Source organism: Neopelma chrysocephalum, unplaced genomic scaffold, assembly GCF_003984885.1.
Source record: "Neopelma chrysocephalum unplaced genomic scaffold, ASM398488v2 Primary Assembly neopelma1_25, whole genome shotgun sequence".
NCBI lineage: Eukaryota > Metazoa > Chordata > Aves > Passeriformes > Pipridae > Neopelma > Neopelma chrysocephalum.
In genome coordinates this window covers 7,530,807-7,557,768 of record NW_020897694.1, presented here as the reverse complement: position 1 = coordinate 7,557,768, position 26,962 = coordinate 7,530,807, and the positions used below count along the sequence as shown (strand labels likewise).

Sequence of the window (26,962 nt, the reverse complement as noted above, 5' to 3'; positions counted from 1 at the left end):
CACTGTGAAGATCTTGTTCTCCTGCACTAGCCCGAATCATAAGATTTTGAAGTTGAAATAAGTGTTATTTCAGATACTCACTCTCCCTGCCTGGCAGCAAGGACTGCATCAATCTCATCTGTGCTTGCTCATTTGGGAAGCATGTATTCAGGAGATGCAATCCAAAGGGACTCCTCTATCCTGGCAACACTGCAGCAATCTACCATCTCCAATCGAGGTAATGATGGGATTGCAGGACTGTCTGCCCTGTAGTCATGAGCAGTGACCATGGTCAGCAAGGTGCTAAATCCATCCAGTGATGACACAAGAACCTCTGGTTCCAGCTAGCTGATCAATATGGTTAATTAAAAAATAGAAGGTGGACCTGTTTGGAATAACTATTGGGTAATTTCATTTACTGTCCACTTGTGGTCAGTTGTGTGGTGGTTGAATTTTTAAATATTTGGTGTTTTGTAAATCAGGTATATGACGAAATTTCTTTCCCCACTTTAAACAACTCGAGAACACAATCCATAACAATTATAAATTTCAGTGGTTTAATTTTAATTTCATAAACCTTAATGAGTATGACAAAAATTAAAATAATTAATCTGAGAAGCTCATTTGCATGCTTAGACTGAGGTTTACAAAAAATGAAAGAATGAGAAGTGTATACCTGAAGAAAACAGATAAACAAAGACAAAGGGTGTAACAGGGAAATGTTCATATTTACAGGATTAAAAATTAATTTTAAACATACCTCTTCAGATGTGCTATGTCTAGTCTAGACCATCATTTGGATTGTTAACTGGTCAGTGACCACTTTATGCAGAAAAAATAACACATCTAAATTTCATTTTTCTTCAGTTTCTCTTGTATAAGAAGAAAAATATACACCCAATTGAAATAAACTGCTTCATATGCTGTACTAAAAAGCAGCCCCAAAGACTACCAACTATTTAAAATGAACATAAGTTAGTTAGTGTGGGCAAAACAACCAATTCACCAATAACAATACTACTATTTTAATTTTTTTTCATGCTTGCTGATGTTGATTAGGTGCATTCAAACTTTGCAGCTCAATCCTTTTTGACTTGCTTTTGCACAAATTTTTAAGGCTAGAAAGCAACTCATCTGTATTCATAGCCTATGTGTTTTAAAAGCAGTTGGACTCTGTTCAAACATTCAAAAAATCATCTTTGAGCTGCGGCTCATCATAGAAGACTTAATTCCTCAAGGAAATTGTTCTGGGAAAGTTATAAGCAGATAGACCAAGAATTTATAATGGAAGTTGGCTTGCAATATCAAGCTCTTACCTCAAAAATGTTTACACATGTGAGTATCTCATTAAAGACAATCTAAGACTTCAGTATTGCACCAAGCATCAAGATACAGACAGACTGTGGGCACCTTTGTGATGCTGTCCTGAAATCTGCGAGAGTTACACAAAGAGCTGGAGGGAGCTCACATTCAGGTAGTATTATCTTAAAATATGGTCTTCTATCTGATTATCAGTTTTAAAAAAATAATATTATCTGGCTCTCAGAAAAGGCAGAATCTTATTTAATTTTGTGTCAATTGCTCTGTACTGTCTGTCAAAGGCAGTACAGCCATGGAAGAAGCCAGGGTTGCAAGTCTACCTTTCAGGTACCTGGAGACTTGAGCTGAAAGTCTGCATTCCAGATAAAAGGAATTAGGCAGCAAAAGGCAAGGTTTTCTCAAAAGCCACCCCTATCCCCCCACCAGCTGAGAGCTAGATAAGCCAGGTTAGGAGGGAGAGGCAAGATGGTAGGGTGAAATTCAGTAACAGGCAGCAAAAGCTCCTACTGTGTGTGTGTGACCTTGAATCCTCGCCCTTTTCACAAAATGGAGCAAGAAAAGCAGCTTTTTAGTTCCTCAGTGATTAAACGCCACACACTAAACATGGGAGACTCAAATCTCCTCTCTGCCTGCAGGAACTAACATTTACATTTCCCACAAGAACTCTCTAATGACTCAGCTATACGGTATAATACCTTGGATTCTCACAACTTTTTTCTTGTTAAAGCTCTACTACTCTTTCTTATGTGCTTAAATATTCACTGCAGCAAAAGCCAAGCCCTGTGCCCTGTTGACTGTCCTAATCAGTAGGCTTCATAGTCAGATTACAACATTAGCCAGAGCCCATCAAGTCCTGCAAACACTTTATCACTCCATGCAACCTAGGGCAATTTCAAAGCAGTGATTTAAGACACCTCCACCAGCTCATGGCTGCCTCTGTTTGAAGACAAGGCTGTGTTGCCAGGAGGTGGGAAAAGGAGCAGCTCTCCAGGTACAATGCATACCCTACTACCACGCTGCTGGAGCAACAGGGGAGAAGGTGCAAATCTGTCCCCCTCTCTGTAAGAACTCGGGACACCCAAGCTATCGCGCTCTGAAAGCACACCTGGTGAGAGTTCTGCTGATAAGAGAGGGTTCCACTGATGGGAGAGGCAGAGTGATGCTGATGGTGCAGATCCATCAGGCTTGTGTGGCCATGAGATATCTGCCAGGTATCTCTGCAAGCCAACAGGTATAAGGATGCAAAGGAAAATCTCCTGGCAGAAATATGTGCATCAAGTGTCTCCAGAGATCAGGTGGCTGTCGCTCCACAGAGAGGAGAAACTCCATTTGGGATGGGATGAGAGCAGCACCACAATGGCAGGTGTGCCAAGCTTCGCTGCCTGACTCTGAGGATGCCGGCACTGAAACATCGAAGGAAGGTCAGCTGATTTCACCTCAATCCCGTTTAGCAACTTAAAAATACTTTTGAACAGCACCTTTTTTTTTGGATCAGTGCTTCAGAGTGGTTCCTCTCGAGCTTTCATCAGAAGCTCCTGCACACACGCGCGCACACGCACACGCGCGCGCACACACACAGACACACACAGACACACACACAGGCCGCTTGTGGATGCAGATGAATGATTCCACCTGACCCGGCCGCCTCCGGGCATCGCTCCCCCCCGGTACCGGCGGTGCCGAGAGCGCCTGCGGGGGGGGGGGGGGGCGGCCATTTCAGACCGTGAGGGGAGTCACCGGCGGCGACCCCCGCCGGGCTGGATGGAGAGGGGGCTCGGAGCGAGCCGCCCGAGGCACAAAGGGGAGGGCCGCCCCCAGCAAGGGAGGTGCACATGCACTCCCCTTTCCTCCCCGTGCGCGGTGGGAACGAGCGGGCAGGAATATTCTGGACTGAGGGAGGGGAAGAAGGAGAAGGGGCTGAATAACTTGAATAAATCTGCAGCGGAGCTGAGGAGAGGGGGAGGGAGGCGGCGGCAGGTCATGTGAGGCACAGTCATGCTGCAGGCAGAGAGGGGGCACCTGGGGGGGGGAGGACACGACGCGGCCCTGGGGGGCAGCTGCCCGCCGGGGCCGCAGCCTCGCCCCCTCCTCAGCCAGGGCACCCCCGCCCTGCCTGGGTTCGGCGCCGCTCACCCATTTCCGCCACGCGAGCCGAACCCCATTTCCGCCGGCCCCGACCAGACGGGCTTTATGTCTGCTGGCGCGGCGCGCGTGCGCGGCGGCTGCCGCCATCTTACGTTGTCTCTCGCCCGCCCTCCCCTTTGGCGAGCTCTCCTCTCCTCCCCCCCGCGGCGCCTCCTCCAGTGCTCCGTGAGGAGACGGGGCCGGCACGGCCAGGGAGAGACCCGCGGCGGCGGAGAAGCTGGGAGTAGACCCCGAGGGAAGAAAGGACGGGGCGGACGCGCACGCGGCAGGAGGAGGATAGATTCCAGGCGCGGTTCTGCGGAGGACCAGTGGGTGCCGCCTGTTATAAAGGGGGAGGAGGCGGCGGAGGGGGAAGGAAGAGCGTGCGGAGCGGAGCCTCCTCCAGAGACAGCCAGACACAGAGGGAGGAGAGAGAAGCTGCCTGGCTGGCTCCCCCTTCCTCCCTCCCTCCCTCCCTCCTTCCTTTTCATGGACTCTCTTGTTGGGCTGCTGCTGCTTTTCTTCCGTCCTTATTCCATCTGTCTAATACCCAAAATGATTCAGCTCCATGGCTGCCACTGACGGGGATGTCCCTGCCCGGCTCAGCCTGCCGCTGCCGCCCTGCTGTGCGCCAGTCCTGTACGTATCCGCGCCTTCCTCCTCCTCCTACTTAGCAGCGGTGATGGCGAGGGGCGCCGGCCGCCTCGCCGGGCTGCCCTGAGGGCTCGCCGGGTTGCCCTGAGGGCCCGCCGGCTGCCCTCGCCCCGCCGAGCCGGGGAGGGAGGGAGGCAGGGAGGGCGGTGCTGCCGGCGAGCCGCGGCGCCCGGCGGAGCCTCCGCGGCGAGGAGGAAGGGGCTCGCCCTTGGGCTGGCCGGCTGGCTGTTCCCCGGCAGAGGCGAGTTGGGGGGCTGGGGAAGTGTGTGTGTGTGTGGGGGAGTAGGGGGCGGCCGAGGAGGGAGGTGGTGGTGGAAATCAAAGGGGGGGGGGGCGGGTAGGGAGAAAGAAAGTGAATGGCGGAGGATAGAAAGTGTCACATTCAGAGGCGGCGGAGGACCGGTGCTCGCCCCCTCCCTGTCTCGAAGGGAGGAGGAGGAGGGGAGGGAGGTGGTGGTTGGCGGTGCCGAGCCGCCTCAGCCCGTGCGCTGCGGGAGCCGGGGGGGGGTGGTTGTGCGTGGTGGTGTCTCTCTGCCCTGCCCTAAGCGGAAAGCTAACTGTGTGTGTGTGTATGTGTGTGTATGTCTGTCTCTCTCCATACCGGGGGATTGCACTCTTAAAATACACCCGATACAATGCACCAGCCTGACTCAGCCGCAGACATTAGTGCTAGGAAGATGGCGCACCCGGCGATGTTTCCTAGAAGGGGCAGCAGCAGTAGCAGCGGCAGCAGCTGCGTTACTGCTCCCACTGCACCAGGTACCGGCGTTGGGAGCGCTGCCCTCTCTGCCGACGATTATCAGCCGCCTTTGCTGGTCCAGCCACCGCCTCCATCTCCTGCAGCAGCTTCATCAGCGGGTCCACAGCCGATACCCCCTCCTCCACAAAGCCTGAACCTCCTCTCGCAGTCTCAGCTCCAACCACAGCCTCTTACACAGACTGGAGCTCAGATGAAAAAGAAAAGTGGCTTCCAAATTACCAGTGTGACCCCTGCTCAAATATCAGCTAGTATGAGCTCTAATAACAGCATAGCTGAGGATACAGAAAGCTATGATGACCTGGATGAGTCTCACACTGAAGACCTTTCGTCTTCAGAGATCTTGGATGTGTCTTTATCCAGGGCCACTGACTTGGGAGAACCTGAAAGGAGCTCCTCTGAAGAGACTCTAAATAACTTCCAAGAGGCAGAGACTCCTGGGGCTGTTTCTCCAAATCAGCCTCATCTTCCTCAGCAGCATGCTCCTCTTCCTCATCACCCACAGCAGAGTGTTGTGATCAATGGAAGTGTTCACCCCCACCACGTTCATCATCACCACCATCTTCACCACCACCATCATGGACACCATCATCCATCGCATCCTGGCGTAGGTAGTGCCCCTATTTCTGGAGGTCCACCGCCCAGTCCATCATTTAGAAAACTATCAACAACTGGAAGCTCTGACAATGTTATATCAACTGCACCAGTTTCTGCTGCATCATCCACTGGTTCCCCGGCATCTGCTGTGTCTAATATACGCACTACAAGTACTCCTGGCAATTTAGGTGTAAGTCCTGCTACTGGAACTAGTACCTTAAATAATATGGGTGGTGGTAGTTCTAGTGTGGCAAACAATGTGCTTGGTACTATAAATTTAAGCAACATCACGAGTACTGGTAATGTAAATGCTTTGTCTGGAACAAGCAGCAGTGCTAATGTGAATATCTTGAGTGGTGTTGGCAATGGTACGAGTGCTTCCTCTAGTGTCATTAACAATGTTACTAATCCAACGGCAGGAATGGCAGTGGGATCAAGCCCGCAGCCGGCTGCATCTGGCACCTCAAGGTTTAGGGTTGTAAAATTAGATTCTAGTTCTGAACCTTTCAAAAAAGGTAGATGGACATGCACTGAATTCTATGATAAAGAAAATACTGTTGCAGTTTCAGAAGGAGTAGCAGTAAACAAAGCAGTAGAGACGGTAAAACAAAACCCGCTTGAAGTGACTTCTGAAAGGGAGAGCACCAGTGGGAGTTCTGTTAGCAGCAATGTAAGCACACTGAGTCACTATACAGAAAGTGTGGGAAGTGGAGAAATGGGAGCACCTACTGTGGTACAGCAGCAAGCGTTTCAAGGTGTGGGTCCACAGCAGATGGATTTTAGCAGTGCTGCTCCTCCAGCAATTCCAGCATCTAATATACCACAGAGTGTTTCTCAATCACAGCTTGCACAAGTCCAGCTGCATTCTCAAGAAGTAAACTATCCACAGCAGAAGCCAGGGGTCCAACCCCCTGCACAGGCCAGTCTAACCACTGTTACTGGGGTTCAGCCAGCCCCGGTTAATATACTAGGTGTATCCCCATCCCTGGGCCACCAGCAACCTGCCGTTCAGAGTATGGCTCAACAGCAGCTGCCATATTCACAGCCAGCGCAGCCCGTGCAGACTTTGCCAGTGGTGCAGCAGCAGCAGTTGCAGTACGGACAACAGCAGCAGCAGCAACAGCCGGTTCCTACGCAGATGGCCGCAGGTCACGTTAAGCCGGTGAACCAAAACTCTGTCACGGGGGCTATGCCCGACTACGTTCAACATCAACAGATCCTTCAGACTCCTGCCATGCAGCCAAGTTCTACAGGAGTAGGAGCTGGGCAGCCAGTTCCTGTTGCCCAGGCACAGGGCATGCAGCCTTCAGTGCAAGCACATCCAGCCGCTGCCCCAGCTCAGCCTGTTGCTCATGCTCCAGCAGCAATACCAGGTGTAGCTGCCAGTGGTCAAATGCTGAATGTTGGGCAGCAGGGAAGCGTAGCTGCTGTGGTGCAACCACCCTCTGCTGCAAACCAAATTCCACCTCCAGTTATGCCGTCAACTGCTGCTCCTCCATCTTCCCAAGTAGTGCAGCCTGTGCAGACAGGAATAATGCAGCAGGGATTACAGGCTAGTGCTTCAGGCCTTCCTCAGCAAATGGTCATTGCTCAGCAAAACACCTTGTTACCTGTACAGCCGCAGGCACAAGGAGTGGAGTCTGCAGTCCAGGGGATGGCTGGCCAGCAGCTGTCTGCGGTTAGCCCTATACCCTCAGCTAGTACTGTTCCTGCAGCAAGTCAAGCTGGTTCAGCTGTGCCTCCTGGCATACCTTCTGCTTCTGTAGGTTTGGGACAGCCACAGAATATAGCACAGGCTTCGGCTGTGCAGAATGGCAGTTTGGCTCAAAGTGTTAGTCAGCCTCCCTTGATATCAACAAGTATAGGTATGCCAGTGGCACAGAGTATGCCACAGCAGATGCCACTAAGCTCTACCCAGTTCCCTGCACAATCACTAGCTCAGTCCATTGTAAGCCAAATTGAAGATGGCAGACGCCCTACAGAACCTTCATTGGTGGGTTTACCTCAAGCTGCCAATGTCGAGAGTGGTGTTGGAGCATCAGCTGTTTCGGATGGGGGTAGCAGCAACATGCCATCTTCTGCATCCCTCTTTCCACTGAAGGTGCTGCCGTTGACAACGCCTCTCGTAGATGGTGAGGATGAGAGGTAAGACTGCCTGTAACTTTATTAAAATATGGACTGTCTGATAGTTTGATTTGCAGTAACTTGGAGGTCTTGTTACAGCCATTCGGTGAAATGAAGCAGAGTGATGTTTCTGTCTAATTAGAAATATTGTTTCTCAGGTCCCAGCATATGCAGGTATTATATTAAAGAACCTGTTTTTCTCTTGAGGGGGGGGTTGTATTGATTATGCTTTGAAATTACTGCGTGGGTAAATGATGTTTAACAATCTGTGACAATGTGTATATTCCCACTGTACAGGGGAAGATGGAAGAATACTGTGGAATATGAGTATGCTAGTGGTGATTATAGTTTAGATTTTTTATTATACTGAAATAATATTTATTCTTAGGTAGATTTTTTTTCTTCCCACAAGCCTAGAGTCCATCCTGCCTCAGCTTCTCTATTTTAAGTATTGACTTTACAAAGGTTGAACCAGTTGCAAGTCTGTGGTGTAAGTAAAGCCTTCTCTTTGACAGCCAGGAGATGCTTTAGGCAAATGAGTATGGTGGGGAAAAGGAAGTTCAGCAACACTGTTGTGGCTCTTTAAATTGAACTTAGGCCACTTTTGGTCTTGATGGTTTTGCTTCAAAGCATTAATCCATGGTGAGAGCTGCTCAGGCCTGCGGATGGATGGTGAGCCTTTGAATCTGGTGCACCAATTCTGTGTAGTCAGAGTATGAAAACTGCTCTCTTTCTCCCACCTTCACCTGTTCAAACGATGGGTGTTCTCCCACCTTCACCTTTTCAAGTAAATGACCACTAGCTGGTCTTCATAGTACGTACATGTGAATATTCTAATTTCTTTGACTGTGTGTGCAGAGAAGTTGAATCAGTCGTGAAAGGCTATTTTGTGTGCAGGCTGAAGGGATCCGAAGATCAGTTTTCAAGTGTGATTTTTTGATATTAATTATGTGTGGAAATTCCTCAATGTATTGAGGACCTCTTAAGATATGGGTTTGCAAGTGGACAGGAAGACTGGTGCTTCTGCCAAAGAACTTCTTATGTAAGAAACTACAATAAGAGGAGAAGTAACTTTTAAGATAAATAAGCAGCCTTGGGAATGTGTGGGAGAACAGAAAAGAATATTAGGAAAACCAAGCCTCCAGTAAGGAGACAAAATAAGACACTAAACACAAGGTGGGAAAAATGCCTTAGCAATGGGAGGTGAAGTACTTCTTAAATGTCTTCTTGGTGCCATAACTTAGGAGTATTGTCATTGGCCAAACTTTATTTAAAAAAAATTGAAAAAAAAAATAGGTTGCTGAGAAAGGCTGGATTATTTTCCTAATATTGAAGATCCTAACTCTATCAGCAGTCTCTGATTATGTTGATCATGAGGTGTTGACTGCCTTGGTGACTTTCATCACGTCTATCTGAGATACCAGAGAACTATAATGAGTAGCAGCTTGTCTTCCAGGAGTGCTAGAAGACAAGTTCCAACAGTTTCATTCTGATTATGTTTTTTTTTAGTCAATAAGTACATGAAGGTGGTAAAAGACAGATTGAGGTGTTAAAGCTGACAGTGTCACCATTGTGCTGCTAGCAGTTGGTTTTCTCAGAAATGTTTTTTGGTTTTCTTTCATTTGAACTTTCTAACCCAAGACTCTAATCCATTTGTTCACGGGTCCCACTTGTCCTTGGTGGTGTGATTTGGTTTTGTTGTTGTGTGGTGTTTGTTTTTTGTTTTAGTAGTTTTTTACCAAGTTAAAAAGCGCCTTTAGCTTTCAGGGGGATCCCAGCTGAGTAAGGGAATCATAAGCTCATTGATACTCAGCATTTTGGAAAATGACAGCTAGCATGTGTCTGTACCCTGATTTTAAGAGCATATGTTAGCAGTTTGTCATGATTGGTAGTTTTTCCAGAATGTTTAAATCCCTCAGGGTAACAATAGCCAGAAATACCTTCTTCCTCTGTTATTTGGCTAGCCAAAGATCATATCCTTTCTTCTCCCATGCACATTGCGTCTTTGTTCAATCTGTCATCTCCAGGTATACTACACTTTTGTTTAGCTGCAGTTGGAAAATCATTTAGATTCTTTACACAGAACAGGATATGACTGTTAAATGGAGACCAAAAATAATTGTGTTTTTTTGCGTTACAGTAGTGGCCAGGTCACTTTTGTGGACTGTCAGACAATTTACAGCAGCACTTCTCCCTGCATATCTGTATGTAACATTAAAAACGTAGTGAGATCGCCTGTTTCCGCTTCCAGGGGATCTCAGGACAAGGTACTTACATTGTCATCTCAACTGGAACTTTGATCTGCAGCTTAGATTTCGTTACTAACTAAAGGTAGTGCAAGATACGTTATTTTGCTTCTTTGGCCATCAGATATCTCTAATTAGAGGTTTTTTTCCTGGTTTGTTGGCTTATACTCTCTTTTACCGGAGGTAAATGGTAGTGTGTTTTAAAAGTACATAAACATTTAAGAAACAGACATATTGTAAATACTTGTGTTTAAAATCCCAATTTCTCTCTGTCTCATATGCGCACACACATCCATCACTGAAGATTTCTATCAATATATCCCAAGTGATTCTAAACCAGGCAAGGGAAAAGGTAGAAGAAAGAATTGAGTGATGACATAATTGGGCCAGCAAAGAAGCTGTAAAATTCCATTTAGTGTGCCTTTGAAAAAACATCTGACCCCTGTAATACCTTGTATAGATTAACTCCCAGCTTTTCTTAAACCTGTATATAATTGCGTTTAAGGACGCACCAGTATCTTTAAGTCTTTAGTCTGTTCAGTTTTTAGAACACCATTTGCATCTCTTTCTATGTCTGTTGTCAGGGCATGGCCTTTTAAATATAGACAGTGTGGAGTATCTGCTTTGAGAACCATAACCTTTTATTTCCCCAGTGTGAATGACTTTTATTTCAAGTCATAGTGAAGATCAGAAAAAAGAGATACTAAAAATGAACTCCTTGGCAGAATGCTGTGTGGAAAATTAATTTGGAAACTTTATTTATTAAAGAGAGGATACAAATAATACTCTGTAGTTTCTGTATTTAAAGAGAAACAAAACCAAAACAAACCACCAAGCAAAAAACCCAAAACCCCAACAAACCCACCAAACACTGGTAGTTCTTCTGATTAGTCTTTCTTCAGCCTGTTGGGTATGCCATAGGTGTTTATATGTTGGTAGATTCGTCATCTCTTTTAATTTTTCAGTCTACAATAACGCAGTCCAGGTTTTTGGTTGTTGAATATCTTTTTTTTTCTTAGCTTGAAGCGTGATATGGACTCAGTGCGTGAGTCTCATAATTTCTTGGATTCTCAGCAGTTACCTTGATTTATTCAGTTCAGTTATTAAATCCTGTCAATTTTAGACATGATCTTTTGAGCTTAGTATTTTGTCTCTAGAACTGTAGAAGAGGATTTCTTTTATTTTTATGCTTTTGAAACTTAAGCATGAAAAATACATGTTTATATCACAGTGAATTTTTAAATGTATTTGTACTTAGTGTTTCAGAATAAGTTTTACATCTTTGTAGACAATGCTATATGCTTTACTGTGCTATAGATGCTCGCAGTAAGATTTTGTACAAACTTATATTATTCTTAAATTATCTTTAAAGTGAAAACTTAAAAAGTCAGTTTATTTTACAGCATTTATAAAGGCTGCTATAAGGGAATTTAAAAAGAACTTAATCTGAAATGTTGTTTACCATTACTAAGAAGCAGATTTTGTGAATGCAGGATAAGAGAACTAATAACTGCCTCCCTGTCCTTGATGCCATTTCCTGTAGAGTTGTTTGCATTCTTTAGGCTGGTGCAAGTTGTGTTCACCTGTTTTTTCATTTCATCCAACAGCGAAGCAAAAGAGAAAGGAGGAAAAGGCCATGCTAAACACATAAAAAGTATGCTTTGTTATGTGACAATCTCGTAATTTTTAAAGAGAAATTTTTATTAAAAGATCCCTTTAGAAATGTTTTCTGTGTAGGACATATGTTTTGGCTTGTTACCAAGTCTGTGGAGAGGCTGGAAGATTAAAGTTGAACGTGAGAACTGAATGACCTGTGAACAGCCTTTGAGAATCTCTGGTAGTAGTAACTAGTCCTAGATTGTAAAGCAAGAGTAAAGTCAGGAAACTGGATTAATTTTCATCATGTATGCAACTATGTAGTGGGAAGGCTGATCAGGTACAAGTGAGATTTTTACAGATATAATTGAATACTTTTTGAAGATTTTAATAAGTAGCGGTGAATGAACATATTAAAGTAGAACTGGAAATTTCAATTATGTTTTTGATGTGGTAACTATTTTGCATACTTATTTTGATTTTGTAAGCAGTTTTAGAGTTTATATGGGCTTTTTCATTTACTGAAAGTTTTGCTGCTCTGTATTTGGGAAAGGGAAAAGATACTTTATGACAAAGGATTTAGGGTGGATTAGCATAGATTTATGGTGGTATTTTTTTTAGTTGCATCATAGGGGCAATGTTCTGTTTTGCAGATTTTAAACTTGCTTCATTGTCTTGTCACCATTTTGAAAACTGCATGATTTGAATTCTAGGAGATTGACTGTTAAAAAAGTCTGTTCATATCTTGAATGTAGCTTTTATGAAACTTAAGAAAATTGTTAACCTCAGCAATAGCAAGTCAAATGAGTAAAAAAAGAGCACTTTGGTGAAGAAAATGTGCTTGCTTTTGTCATGCTGACAAGTCCAGTTTCTCATTTCATCTGATTAAATAAAATACCTATTGTTGGTGGAATTGACTTTGTTAGCTCTGCTCTGAGTAAAGAACAATAAGGAATTTAGGGTCTGCACCTTGTACGTCTGCTGACCATCTGTATGTGGCAATACCTGTTTTGATGGACCTTTTCCTGATGTCTTTTATAGATGCATTTTCTGCATGCCATGATATCCTTTGAACTAAGGACTGCTACAGTGCTTGGTATTGAGTTGTCTTTCAAGACAGGAAGGACCAAAAGATACCAGAGGGTTGTAAAAGCAGTTATTTAGCACTTAAGATAATTTCTCAACATCTGCCTTATCTCTCCAACTGATAACATAATTTCCAGAAAACGTTCCTTAAGACTACAGTTTTGGCTCCTCTTTGGAGCAGTGCATAAGTAATAAGTCATCTATATAGGTGTATGTCAAACAAACAGGGTTTTAAAATATTTAATGTTGAAAAGCAGTCTTTGTTACTATCTCAGGATTTGCATTTTTCACAGGTTAATCTGGAAATTAGAATTAAAAATACTGAGAAATGGATTGGTAGTGAAATGTTTCAGTCTTTAGTAGTTACTGTGATCTAAATAATGCACAACAGAGTTATGACTATAACTGTTTGTGGTAAGCTGGCAAAGATAGGAGAATGGAAGGGGAAAATAATAAAAAACCAAACACCACCACCCATCCAAAAAAACCCAAACAAAGAAAAAAAACCCAACCCAACATAGCAAACCCCAATATGTTAACATATCTTGCTTAAGCATAAGTAAAAACGTGTACAGTTGGCACACCTATGCTACAAAAAGACCCCCTATAACCTGTTCAGTTTACAGAGGGTAATAAAGTAAATAAGCCTTTTCAGACCTGTCTCTAACAGCTTAGGAAGTAGATCAAATTGTAAACAGTAGTATTGCTAGTATAGGCTCTTAAACAAGAAGCTATACAAACATGAATATCACTGATAATAGCAAGTGTATTCTCGAGATGACCTTTTGGGGAATAATTTGTGATGTGGGCTTGCAGTTTGATGTAGGTGAAACATAAAAATGACTGGAAAAGAATAGTGTGTCTTTGTTCTCATTGATTAAATGCACTGGTTCTTTTGCTGTTCTCTTGATTAATTTATGAGACTAAAATGTACTGTGTGTAATAGATATTACACTTCAACAAATGATTGAAAACTTCTAAAAGTGGGCCTGTACCCTTCATTTAGTGCACTTAGGGCACCAAAGACAGTACTATTAAGCAAAAACATTCTTCAACAACATGTTAAGAGGGACTAAGGGTAAGATCATTCAGTAAATTATGTCATGGTAAAGATCACCGTAAATAACGAACTAGTTTATTCTCAGCATGGTTGTACAGGAAACCATAGCCTAAAGCTAAGATGGAAAGAGCTCCTGAGTGACTGGAGATACCACTTTATTTATTTAAGCCTGTTCTAAAGCATTCAGAATTAGGAATTGCATGATTGAAGCGCAGCATAATTATGGTATCAAACTGGAGCACCTGATCATCCTTCTGGCTTTAATATCTGGGAACGCTTTAACTCTTGTTCTGCCTTTGGAATTTGCTAACAAAGATAGTAATTGTGCTACAGTCAATGGTGTAAAAATCCTTATCAGCTCATTTTGTACAAGCCTCCAAACACCTGTTGTGCCTCAGCAGTGTTGGAAGCAGGATTTGGTTTGTGGTTGCAGTTGTATGCAAATTCTCCATCTTCCACTGAAGCTGGATCAGCTTTCCCACGAGAGGAATTTAGAGGTTATAAATGCTTGGCAGTCAGGGATTGTAATGACCCCCATACATGCCAATGGTGGAGCCGGGGATAGTTTAGGTATTTTATCATTGTTGGTTACCTTATGGACTAAATGACTTGCCAGTACTAAATGAGGACTTCTGACTTGGGTGCTGTGCAGAGGTGAAGAATGATACTCATCATGGTTCAAACACAACATTATGCTTTAATAATGGGAACTTGTTCAATTTTATGAAATGTTTTACACTTGCAAAGTAAGATCCTTAACACGTGTTTTGGTAGAGTAAAAAAGTTACAGTAAAGTTGTTCACCATTTTTCTTTGAGCAAGCAATTAATTCCTTTAAATTATTTGGGGATTATTGTGTGCCAGAAATGACTCCTGATTTTCTTTTTCCTACTTCACTCTGTGTTATGTGGATTTTGTTAATTGTTTGTCCTTTGCGTTTAATGTTATATGATACTATTTTGAGGTGTTGGTGAGGCTTCATATATTCAGTACCTTTGACAATTACAACATATATTTAAGGACTGTAGGCATTCAGGCTTGAAGTTCTTGTCCCAGTTTCTGTTTCTTCTTGCAGTACAGAGTTGGGGATGGTCCAGAACAGTACAAGTAGCTTTCCTTTGTTCAGCAGAGAATGGACACCTAAACAAACTAGTCTTTATAATTAGCCTTCCTTGCTGGGGGTTGTAGGTGTTGTACAAGCTGAAATGAGTACAGAATTTTGGAAGTACATTAGAAGAACAGAGTAGGAAGTAAAGTAGTTGGAGGTTTTGGTTATTGGTATGGTTTAGAAATTTAACAGACTTTTGAAGCTTACTGTAGTCCTTGAAGAGCAACAAATGCTACAGGTACCACTGATGTTTGGTTTTTGCCTCAAGGAAACTTTCTGAAGACAGCTTTGTATTTGTTTTAATTAAACTTAAGGGGTATCTTAATCATCCGTTTACATACTTTTGAATAACTGATTCTTCTGAGTATAGTGGAGAAGTGCCATTTTATAAATTGCTAAAACAGGCAGCAGAGGATCCTCTGAGTTTACACTTGATGAATTTACTACTAGATGAATGGGACTACAGGCTTAAAAATGTAGGCGGTATTTCTAGTAAGGTATAGATTGGATAGCAACTGAAAGTTGGTTGTATAACCTTCTGCTTAAGTGTGTTAAATGAATTGGCCAACCAAATTGATTGAGGTCCTATGTGACTTAAGTATTTTTCCAGCTTTCTGTTTGTATGTCTTTTTTTTTTTGTTATGGTTGTGTGTGTTTGGTTGTTTTAATGAGCTGGATATCATCAGGAAGTTTTCGGGGCTCTGATTTTTTGGTATGTAATTGAGATTTGAACTTCTCCAGCAGCTGTTTAAGCAACAGTGTCTAAATACTATGCTAAGTATTAGGGACAGTGTTGAAAGCTGCTGAAAATGTGGATCCACATTCAACAAGTCTTAGTGTCTTAATGCATTTAATAATAGGATGTTGGTTTTTTTACTGCTGTACTGCAGTGTGGTTCTTAATGATGAGTTACACAAGTAACACAGTAACAGTGCTGCGTGCTGAAATTATATGCTTATTTCTATATCCCCAGTGTTACACTTGTTTCATTTCTTCCAGTAGCATCAGAACGTGCAAATCAAGTGTAAGATACACCATCTTTTTGCAGACATTGTTGGTCTTTTATTTGTAGTCTGCTGTCTTGTGGATCAATAACAGGCCTAGTTATTGGTAACTGAGTGTTAATCTTCTTTGGTGCTTACATATCTAGTCAGCAGTCCTTTTAATTGCATAAGTGTTAAGTTTCTGAATTTAGTATCTATTGAGACTTGCTTGTGCTTGGTTAAGAAGTGGTATTTTCCTTTAAATTGTTGTAGACAAATGTGTTATAGAAATAACTCTGAATGTTTTTCCAGTAACTTTGAACTCTGTGCAATGTAGAGGGATGAAATCCCTGTCAAGATGAGAGAGAACTTAAATGGCTTCTGAGCTTCCTCTGGCCTTTATTTCACCTAATTCCATCACAGTTGTGTATAGATGACAGAGATGATGACTGACAGTCATAACTTACATATAAGAAACTGTGGAAATCAAAAAATTCAGAATGTAACCATACTAACTTTGTGTTTCTATATATTTAGTGCTTTTGTAGCTTTTAAGGAAGATTGTGACTAAAAATTAACCCAGTAACTCATGTATGATCGCTTTGCTGTCTATTGTGACTGCAGTTTTGAAATACTTCTCTCTTTAAAGAAAAACAAGCAAAAACTCAGGCAGAGTCTGAATAATGAGTGACTTGTTTGGCATATATTGCCACTGAGCTGGGATAAGCAAAGGAAAAAAAATGTAAAAGACTGCTGTAGATTTCCTGGAATATTATTTTCAGCTTGGTAATTTTACTGGATGTATGTGTGTTGAAGTATCATAATGTGTTTTTGTACCATATGAAAGATTCCATATTTTTCTGAGGATGTCTGTCTGAGGACTATAAACAGCATTTTAATTCGTACTTCCAGATTGAGTCTGACAGACGTGGAATGCTATTTTTTCCCTTTAGGATTTCATGAGGGTTCGTGCTGCAATGCCTGCTGTATAGGGGAAGCAGAACGACTTGGGATGTTTCATGGTTGTTGTGTGTGTCTGTGTGTGTCAACTTGTGCATGGTATTAATTGTCATTGTCCCGTGATGTCACTTACAGTAGAGGATTCTCGGACTTTGAGCATCTCCAAAATCTGACAAGGATAGATTTCGTAGTAATAGTTTATATTTCACATTATGGTTTATGTTATAAGCTGTTCAGTGAAAAATCTTGGCCTGACCTTAACTTGAAATGTCTACTAAACGTCTTGATTAATTTTTTTTAAATCCTTTGGTCTAAAATCCTTAATGCTGTTTATCTGTATATATACATATAAGAACATACAAAGGTTTTTTTATAAAACAACCCTAAACAAACCTCCTGGTGAGAAAATGAGCAGTTGCTGCTCTTACAGTTTCATTTTTTGCAGTCTTAAAAAATAAGACCAAGTGAAAATAAAAGGAACCATGAGTTAATGACTATGTGCTTTAAGTACTTGTTAAGTAATTTACTGTAGTACTCAAATGAATTCAAGGTATAAATGTACCTCTTTAATCTGTTGAATGAGGTTATTATGTTAAGAATGGATCAGCATATTGCACTGCCAAGTGGTTCTTTAGTAGTCCTAATGTCCCAAATTGGGTGAAATGTCAAATTACTCATAAATGCTCAGGGATTGGTGTAGGATGTGCATGTGCCTCCATGTTATTTTCTTTCTTTCCAAGTGTATGACACTATTTCCAGTTCTGTAATTGCTTGTGAAAAAGAGGAGTTTCTGAGCCTGTATTTGATTGGAGAGGGAGGAGGGAGGGAAGATCTGAAACGTTCATGATGCTTGTTTTTGGTTTTCTTTCTCTTTTTCCGTGAGAAAAGGGATTTTAATTTTTGAAATACTGTCAGGCATCCATGTGTCAGTCAAGCATATGCAGTTGTTGGCAATACAGCCTCTTATTTTTGGGATAGTAGCTAAAACACGTAATTGTGTATTGGTGCTCTACTGACTGCTTTATAACGAGCAGAAGAGGTGGTCCTGAAGGACTTGGTGTCTGATGTTCAGGTAACTTCTGAACTGATTTTAAGACAGTGATGCTTTAAAGCGGGCAAAATCACAAATGTTTTTAGTGGTTTATGGAAAAACAGAGCACCAATGCCGTATAGTGATCTGTGTGTTCCTGTAGAGATGTATGCTGCTAATAGTGAAGTACATCATCTCTGGAATACCACTGCATGGAAAATTGAGTCACCATGTCATCATGAGAGCTTGGGTCAGCCTCTTTGTGGGGTCTCACTGACTGCCCTTGGGGCATCTGGATTCTTAATGCTGCTTGGTGTTGGAGCATGGTGAAGTAATTGAGCAGTCTTGTTATTTCTTTGGAAATTAACATGTAAATGGAAGATAATGATTTACATGAAAGCATCTCCAACTTCTAGAGAGTAGTGTGATCTGTGGAAGGGGGAAAAAGAAATACTAACGTTTTATAGCACTCACTTGTGGTTATCTTCACTTTTTGCATTTGTCTGACCATCAGAATCCAATCTCTGGTAATCTTTAACATGTATATTTACTGTCCAAATACTTAAAATATTTAGAACATGTTTTTTTAGTTCCTTTGAGTTTGTGAGATAAGTGTTTTCTCTGAAAGCATCAAAAACAGTTCTCTAAAGAATTTTATAAAGGACATTGAAATTGTATGAAATATTCATAGGTATTTTCAGATAGAGGACTGTATTGATATTTACTAATATTTAAGTGGTTAAGCATGTGATCCTCCCTCTTAATACCTTTTAATTGGGGAGACATTTAAGGAAACTTTTTTTAAATTTTATTTTAAAAAAGTTTTTTCGTATTCCAACCTCTGAATGTGATAGACTAAACCATTCTTAATGTTTCAGGAACATGTAAATTTTATAAATATCTAAAATGTTCTATTTATTTTTATATTGCAAGAACAACAAGGAAAAACCTCAACCCCCAAAATATTGAGTATCTTTTTGTTAAATGATGGAATTGTCATGATGTGTTAGATGGAAGATCAGGTCAGATCAGTGTCAGGTCCGTGCAGTTATCCTAAATGCCAAACACCCGCCCTTCTAGTTTGGCTTTAAAAATCCTATGATTTAGTGAATTTACAGGTACTCTTTAGAAACACGTTCTCAAAGTTGCTGTCAGATAGCTCTGGAACAGAAGTATTTTATGATAGTAATAGACCTGCTATCTGTGACTTAAGAAGAAAGTTGATGCCTACTGGATTAGGTCTGTAGCCTTTGTGCATGCAAACAAAAATCTTCCCATGCTTTTGTAACTGTAATCACTGGAGTCACACAGATTGCATTCATCAAATGATATTGCCATGTAGCTATGCACAAATTGGCATAGGCAACTTGGCGCTGTGAGGTCTGTATTCAGAAATGGTCAAGGGTAAGTTTTGGTTGTCTGTAGTAAATGTGTATGTAGAGCTTCTATAAATTATATGCTAGAATTTCTTAATGCCTTTATAAATTATATGCTAGAATTTCTTAATGCCTTTTTTACTAAAAACTTTCTTGGACACCATTCTTAAAAAATGTAACTGTAATATGAAAATCCACATGATATGAAACAAATATATTCTGAGGATGTTATATCCTAAATTATATACTCTAACCTAAGATGTGAGTTATTAAAATGGTTTGTTCTGGTACAGAATCTGTTCCAGTGCAGAATCCTTCAAGCATGATGGGTAAACACTAGGGGTTTTTTATTTTTGCTTATCAGTTGCATGTTTTCCACCATTGATTTGTGTTGTCTGCTTCTAATGAAGAGATAAGATTTAAAAAACAAAGCCCCTTCAGAAATCATGAGGTTGCTGGAAAGATCTGCGTTTTGTTTCAGAAATAAGAGTTGAAGCTACTATTGGTAGTCTCATCTGCCTAAAGTGACCACAAGAGAAATGTACCAAAAATGATTGCCAGTAAAAATAGGCTTTTTTCTTCCTGAAAAAAGATCCAGCCATGTTTAAATACTATTTAATTATAGTGCCTGTCAGTGAATGTGACTAGTTTCTGTGAGATTGTTCTTAAGTGACAAACAAAGGTTGTTTTTAATCTCAAACTAGTAAGAAATGGTTTGGAATGCTGTGTCTAAAGAGACTTGCAATTTTTTTTGGTGAAATAAGCAGTTTTTCTCTTTCTGAGTATTGATGTGGCAGGTTGAATTAAGATTGGACAGACAGCATACATTAAAATTAACACTATTCAGTTCTAGCTTTTCTGAAAATTAAAACTGAATACAAGTTGTGTTTGAAACATGGCAATGAACACTTAAAATGCCAGCATGGCTACTGTTGACTTGGCAACTTTGTTTTCTTGAAGGAAGATCAAGTTAATTCATCTAATCAAGTAATTGATAATAGTAATAGAAAGAGCTGCTGAAGAAGAAGCTCTATAAGAGCCCTATGAAGTGGAGAACTTGAAAATCCTGAATAGAGGTTTACATTTTGGAGCACTTTGCAATAGAGAGTCCAAACCTTTACCTACAAGAGCCTTCTGAACCTTTACCTACAAGAAAGGTGACTAGAAATATATGCGTGTCTGTTTCCTTCAATGTAATTTCTTGGGAAGTGGTGGAAGAGTTTACTTTCTCTTAACGATTCATGGCCAGAGGCCCACTTCCATAGGAAGAAGTGACTAGTAGAGAAGCATTTGGCCTGCTAGAGTGGGTTTTGTGGAGTCTGACTAGTATGACCAAGTGTTGTAGGGATGCCATATATCCTTGGAAGTGACTGTTTTAATTGTTGCTTAACTATTGAGGCCAGGACTGTCCAGATTTATAAGTAATAGAACCAATTGTTGGATGCTAATAGTAGATTACCAGATTAGCATGTTTTATGTGTGTGCAAATTGCATTTTAAGATTTCCTAGTGTATGTTCTTTTCTTGGTGTAAAGTGTTTGTAATGTATCATCACTATATTGCTCTGCTTACATATGTAAATACAGGCCTCAGAAATTTGTTCTTTTCCTTTCCTGATAATGTTGGCAAAATGAATGTTATGCTGCGTGAACCAATGCATCCTGTTTCTAAGTCTGGAATGGTGTCTTACAGTTCTGCTTCAGCATTGCATCCTGTGCTTTTTCAGTTGTCCAGTTTGGTTCAGCATCTCTCTCAGCATTTGCTGCTCTTTGCTTGAGAACCATTCCTGATGAATGATAAATACTCGGGAAAATGAGGCTCTCTGTCGGTGAGTCTTAAGAGCAGAAGCAGTAGAAGGGGTTAAAAAGAACGGTATGAGCGATTAATTAAAGTTAGTGCACTGCTAATTCCTCTTGTCAGACTGTGGGAAGACCTCCATTTGTATTATTTTCCCTTCTTTGTTTTCCTAGAGAGTCAGTCCTTACTGAACCATGAGCCCTTTCTATTGTCCTTGTAGACTAGTTTTGCTTGCTCCTAACATTTGGTGTTAGTAGGAGGTGGAGCCAGTGTCAGGGTCAATGGCTTTCCTTCTCTTACATCACAGATACATTCTCCAAGTACAATGGAGTGTCTTACCCTGGTCATATTTGCCTTCCTAAGGATTTTTCACACTTACCCACTATTACCGTGGTGAATTAATGTGTTTAAGAGTTCCAGATCTCTTGCCAAATGTGCCAAAAGGCTAACTTGTTTTTGGTGTAGACAGATGTAAGCCCAGACCATCTTGTAAATTAAGAAGGTACTTGAACTTGAGTCTTAGAAAACAAAAAGCTAATGAGTTAAGGCCTGCTGTGACACTGGAGCCTGCCCTACAAGATCTCAAAATTCAGTTGTGGTGTTGTATTTTTTTTAAATGACAAAAGATAATCTACAGGGATTAGAAGGAATTCAAAATGAAATGACCAGGTAATACCTAAACCAAGAAATAAATCTCTAAAGCTGAATGATAAACCTACATCAGACTTGTGATTGAGACAATGACTCACAAGGAGCCTTAAAGCTATGATAACATACTCACTTTTTTGTACTTTAGATCCTGATCTAAGATAGATTTATCGTTTAGACCTTATGTGCCCTGAAATAATTTGGGAACAAGAGGCTGTGGGTAAAATTGCCTTGGCTAATATTAAAAAAGATTTTGTCTGTGGAGCTCATTACCACAAGAGCCTGTGGAGGCCTAGAGAAAAAAATGTGTAGTGTCTGTATTGTTATATAGGAAACGACACAGAATTATAGTAGCACATGGAAAATGAAGATACTTTTGGCTTCAGCTTTTAGGATGAATTTTAGGTAATTCAGGGGAATCAAGTGCATCTTTTGAGATAGATCTGCTGTAGCTTCTACTGTGATCTTTTCAGTGACTTTTGGAGTACCTGGTGATGGCAACTATCGAAGACAGGATACTGCTCCATACTGTCTTACTCCATACCAAACTAAAACTTAAAATTCTTTTTATTTAAACTTTGTTGAAAATATCATCGAAGTATGAAGGCAGGAGAGAAAACTCAGAGTAAGATGAAAAAAATGAGGTGGAATATATGGAAGGAGGCCTTATGACTGCTGATTATAGAAATGTGAATGATCACATATGATGGCGATTGATGCTGCTAAAAGCGAGCTGGGATGCAGTGGTGTGTTCTCGAATTTACAGAGTAGCAGAAGTTGAGAGGTTGTTGCACATTTAAAGTAGGGAAAGGTGTAACAACTGCCCTACTCTATCCAAGTGTAGGTCAGAAATTAAGATGTCCTGTAAGCAGAAGCAAGATATTGTTTCATTAAGAACAAAACCACTTATTCACAATCCTTATTTTTCAGGAAGCTGTTCTTGTGCTTGAAAAATGTAATGATCAGCATAGCAATGGCTTAAAATAGCATTTCAGATGCTATAGCACTGGCATTAGAGCCTCATTGGCAAACATCCAGGAGGCCTGTAAAAGAAGATGCCTTAAATGTTAAAGCTTCAAAAGTTTGTTTAAATTTAAACTTTAAATTTTAATTTCTGTTTAAATTTTCTTAAATTTTAAAATTATATACCTATTTAACAAAATATTTGAGATTAAGTTTAAGATTCTTTAAAAACACACTAGATAGCAACAATTCTAATTGGCAACACAAAATAATTAAATTGGTTATAGGAGTGCATGTAGGGTAGGTAGCTGCAAAGAATTACTCAAGCTGTACAGAGTAAAGTGGTAGCTGCACCAGTGAGGTGTAAAGAAATAATTTCAGCAATTAGATTTTTTGCTTCTCCCTGCTTGTGTATTGTTCAAATTCTTAGTTGTATGTCAGGTTGCACTGCAGGGTTTTCTTTGTAGGCTAGTTCTTCTTCTAAACATGTAAGTTTGTTTAGTGTTATATGTTTCTAAACATATCAGTATGTTTAATGGTTACATGATGGAATTGTACTGTTTGTTCTTTTGTAGGACACTGCCATACCAGAGAAAGGGGATGGCCTTTAGCAGCCTCCTTCCCTGTTTCTCCCAGTCATTCTTAGTAGTTACATCCTGCCTCAGGGAAGGAAAGATGCCTTCTGTTGTAAAAATCCCTCTTAGAGTGTCTGGATAACTCTGTTAGCTGTTGCTAATGAATAAATAGTCAAATAGCAAGCATTTAATATTACCAGGTTCTCACTTTTACTGCTGCCTGGAAAGGACTGTGAATAAAAGATGTTAAATGTTTCCTGTGCTTCCACTTGTAATTCTGTCGGGTAGATGCTGTTACCAAAGTTGCTCTGAACTGTCCTCAAAATAAAAAAAGAATGGGACAATTCAGCTTGATTCACGTGTGTGTGGTCATGTTTGCAACCAGGGCACTAAGAGTTGTTTTTTAAAAGGAGTGCTACCAGGACTCTTGAGATCTCACATGACTTTTTCAAAACACACCCTCATCACAGTGCTCGTTTTTCAAATGTTTTTAGTAAGTAATACTAAGGAGGAATTTGACTTTTATGCTACTAATAAATTCTGGAGCTATTTTCTAGACCTTCCAGAGTTGCCGGCATATCAGATGCTCTGTAGATCAGCAAGCACGTCAGAGGTCACTAAACCCTAAAGGAGACAAGTAATCTACTTAGGGATTTTTTTTTTCTGACTTTATTTAGAACTTCTAGGGTGTAATATATTAAAAATAGCATTCTTTTCATTGTGTCGTTTTTCTGGTTTAATCCATCCAACAGCAGAGGAGCATGTTTTTATCTTGTCCGGTGTGCGTAAATCAGTGTTTTGGGGTTAATGAGTTTGTGCTTGGACATGACCTGAATGTGCTCCCCAAAAGAGTACCATTGTGGGAAGGACTTAGGTGAAAACCTAAGTTAAGACAAGCCCCAGGTACTGGATCTGCCTGTTTCTCTCCTTGTTATGTGGCTATCAGATAAATATTAGTATTGTGTTTGATCTACAGCACCTCTTCCAGGAATCTTACTTCAGAAGCTGGAGGAATCTGCAGACTTTTCAGGGGTTGTAATTGGTGTTTGTAGAGGACATTTGATTAGGTTTTGAAGTGAGTGTACTGTGGATTATATAGAAATAATGCAGTTATCCTGCAAGTTAACAGTAAAATGAGTAATAAATTTAGAAATGCAGGAAGCTTGTTGATCTCATTTTAAATATAAAAATGTTTGGCAAAACGAATGCTTCTTTGTAAAAATAATCACAGTTACCAAAGGCAATAAATTACCCTGGTTTGTATTTGCTATATAGAAAATGTTATCTTAAATGTTCCCAGTTTGCTGCCACACCAGGTAGTATTGGAGGGATTTACTCTGAAAATACAAAATTCAAAAATCTCGATGTGTAATATATTCCAAGTCTTAACATGGCATATATCTAACATGTGAGACCCTTTAGAAAATGTGGATTTGCTTTGTGTTAGTGTCTTGGCATTAATTTCTTAATCCATTTTTTTCTTTCTATAACCTGTTTTATGTAATAATTTCTTCTATACTGCCTTTCCATAGTCTTAGTGAAGCGTCTTGAATATGAAATTAGAATATGCTAAATGACATCGTGTAAAATAGGATTAGGCAAGTCCTGAGCTTTGCCGTTCAGGAAATTTTTCTTCCTCATGCTGGATAGTCTGTTTTTGAACTTTGCATCATCATTGTCTGGATGATATTGTAATATGCTGTGTTTATGGGAACGCTAAGGTGATGAATTAATTGTTCAGTTAGTTTTGAATATCTTAAATTTTTCAGAAAATAGGTTCAGAATTGTTGGAAGTGAAATAAAATACCTATAAAGACATAACGACTGAAATTCTTATTATTCAGGTCCTTATCATGTGGCACATCTTGCTCATGTCTACTGGAAGAGGGACAAACATGAGCATTTTGCATTCTTGGAAGACAAACTGCTAAAGGTTGAGGAGGGGGGCAAAACTACATGTGTAAACTACTTATGTGCAACTTTACTCTTAAGAAAATGTACCTGACCCTCTCTAATACAACTGTGTTGATATCTCTGTAAAGCATCCTAGAAGAAGGAGGTCTGAAGAAGATGTGACTTTATTGATCTGTGATTTTTGGACTTGTTCTGTATCATGAAAGAGACAGCAATTTGTGTATGGCTGAGTGTTGCATGGCCTCTGAAGATCAGGAGTAGAAGCCTGACTGCAGGGGAAGACCATGCTCATGAATGTGGTTAAGTAGCCAAAATACAGGATAAAGAAGGGGTGCTTATAATTAGAACTAAAAGGAGTATGTTGGTATGAAAGAAATCTCCTCGTGGGGAATGTTTATAAACACTGGTGGGTGAGAAGAGGCAGGTAGAGAGATAAAGCCAAGGCTGTAAATATATCTTCTTCTTCCAGATATTACTCTGTAATAGTATGGATTGTTTTAGCTGTTTATTTTAAGCTGCTGTAGTTACTGAGTATGTTTAGGTATATCTAATTAGACTGACTAGCATATTTCAGAAACATTTTCCACTGTCATTGACTATAGCATCATGCTGAACTTACAAGCCTTAATCTTATCTTTTTATCTTCTCTATTTATGGTACTGTGGAAATAGGTTTTTTTTTTTCAGGTAAGAAATGATTGTGTATGTGCTGCTTCCTGGATGCAACATGATATACCTGTGATGAACAGTACAACAGTATAAGGGGCTAAACTTTTCTGAACTAATCATGTAATTCTGTAGGATTCTGGCTGCTTGACTGGATAAGTTTATAAATCTAATCAGTCTAATAACTTAGTGCCAGAAATTTTAATAGATGCCTTTTGCAAAAGCTTCTATTATGCAATCAGTTAGGATTTCAGTGTGTTTCAAGTATGCAGTATTGGTTAATAGGCTATAGGGATAGATGGAATTTTGTTTCTGCTGGATGAGGACTTAAGGTAAGGTGCTCCTGATACTCTTCTTTTTAATTACTTAGAACCAAGAAGTGTGTTGACTCTGTTTTGCCTTTGAAAAGAATTGTCCTTGCTGTTTGTGCTTTAGAAATAATCATGCTCTTGTAATTAGGGGTTTGAGACTAATGGAAAAAAATGATGAAAAGGATTGCTGAATTCTAAGTATTTAGATACTTTGGTTTGATTAATTGTTGTGCCTTAAGTAGTTTTAAAAAACTGTATACCAGGATGGTACTGAAGTTCTTTTAAGCAAAAAAACCCCAAAAGACAAAACCAAAAAAATCATGTAAGTAGAGTGAGGATGAAAACAAAGCTCAGAGGAAAAAATAAGGAAGCCAGAACAGCTAAGTGTATAATCTGTACTATGTAAATTGCTTTGAAATTGGTGACTCCTGATGTCAGTGCTCTTAAAAAATGCAAAAGGGTATAGAAAGGCTTGCATGTTATGTACGTATCTTCTGAAAAGCTTGTTACTCTTATCAGTATGTTTCTTACTTTAAAATAATACGAACTGCTACAATCCAGAAGCTTTAGGAGATATCAGATGGAAGAGATGTAGAACTTAAGTGATTGTATTTACCAATAAATGTATTACTCATATGAGTCTGAAAAGCAAGTTTATTTGCATTATTTTAAACTCATATGGAAAATATGAACTGTTCTGAGGGCTTTGAGATCTGATTCAGATACTTGTGTAATGCTTGTTTTCTCTTATGTTTTGGATGATCTGATCCCTCCTGTAATTTAAGCTTTCCAGTTGTTGCGCTAAAGAACCTTACATTGCATTCCCACGTCAAAGCAAACTGTTAAATTCTTTTATTTGTTCTAATAGTTTTTGTCCTCTAAAGGTTAATGTAATCAGTTGAAATAATTAGCTGTGTAATAGAAAGCCTACTTAATAATTAATAAACTGCCATTAAACCTGAGGTTTAATTCAAGGAAGTCCAGCTGAAGGGAGATGAACAAATATTTTCCTTAACTTTTTAATTGATACTTGATAATTCTTGCAATCCTGCATAGATCTAGGAAAAGGAATCTTTAGATATTTGGATGTG

General features: G+C 40.3%; 1 protein-coding gene across 2 annotated transcripts in view; it reads left to right on the top strand.

Annotated features, from left to right (window-relative positions):
• Nucleotides 1-3,619: 3,619 nt before the first annotated feature.
• The window catches only part of TSC22D1 (TSC22 domain family member 1), a 92,536-nt gene continuing 69,193 nt past the window's right edge, over nucleotides 3,620-26,962 (top strand). Inside the window, exons 1-2 of one of the 2 annotated variants that reach the window (XM_027674324.1) lie at nucleotides 3,620-4,062; nucleotides 4,722-7,576. In XM_027674324.1, coding sequence (XP_027530125.1) covers nucleotides 4,755-7,576 — 2,822 coding nt within the window. In that variant the 5' untranslated portion in view covers nucleotides 3,620-4,062; nucleotides 4,722-4,754. Of the gene's footprint in view, nucleotides 4,063-4,712; nucleotides 7,577-26,962 lie in introns of those variants that run through there. The other variant, XM_027674323.1, reaches the window with a different exon arrangement.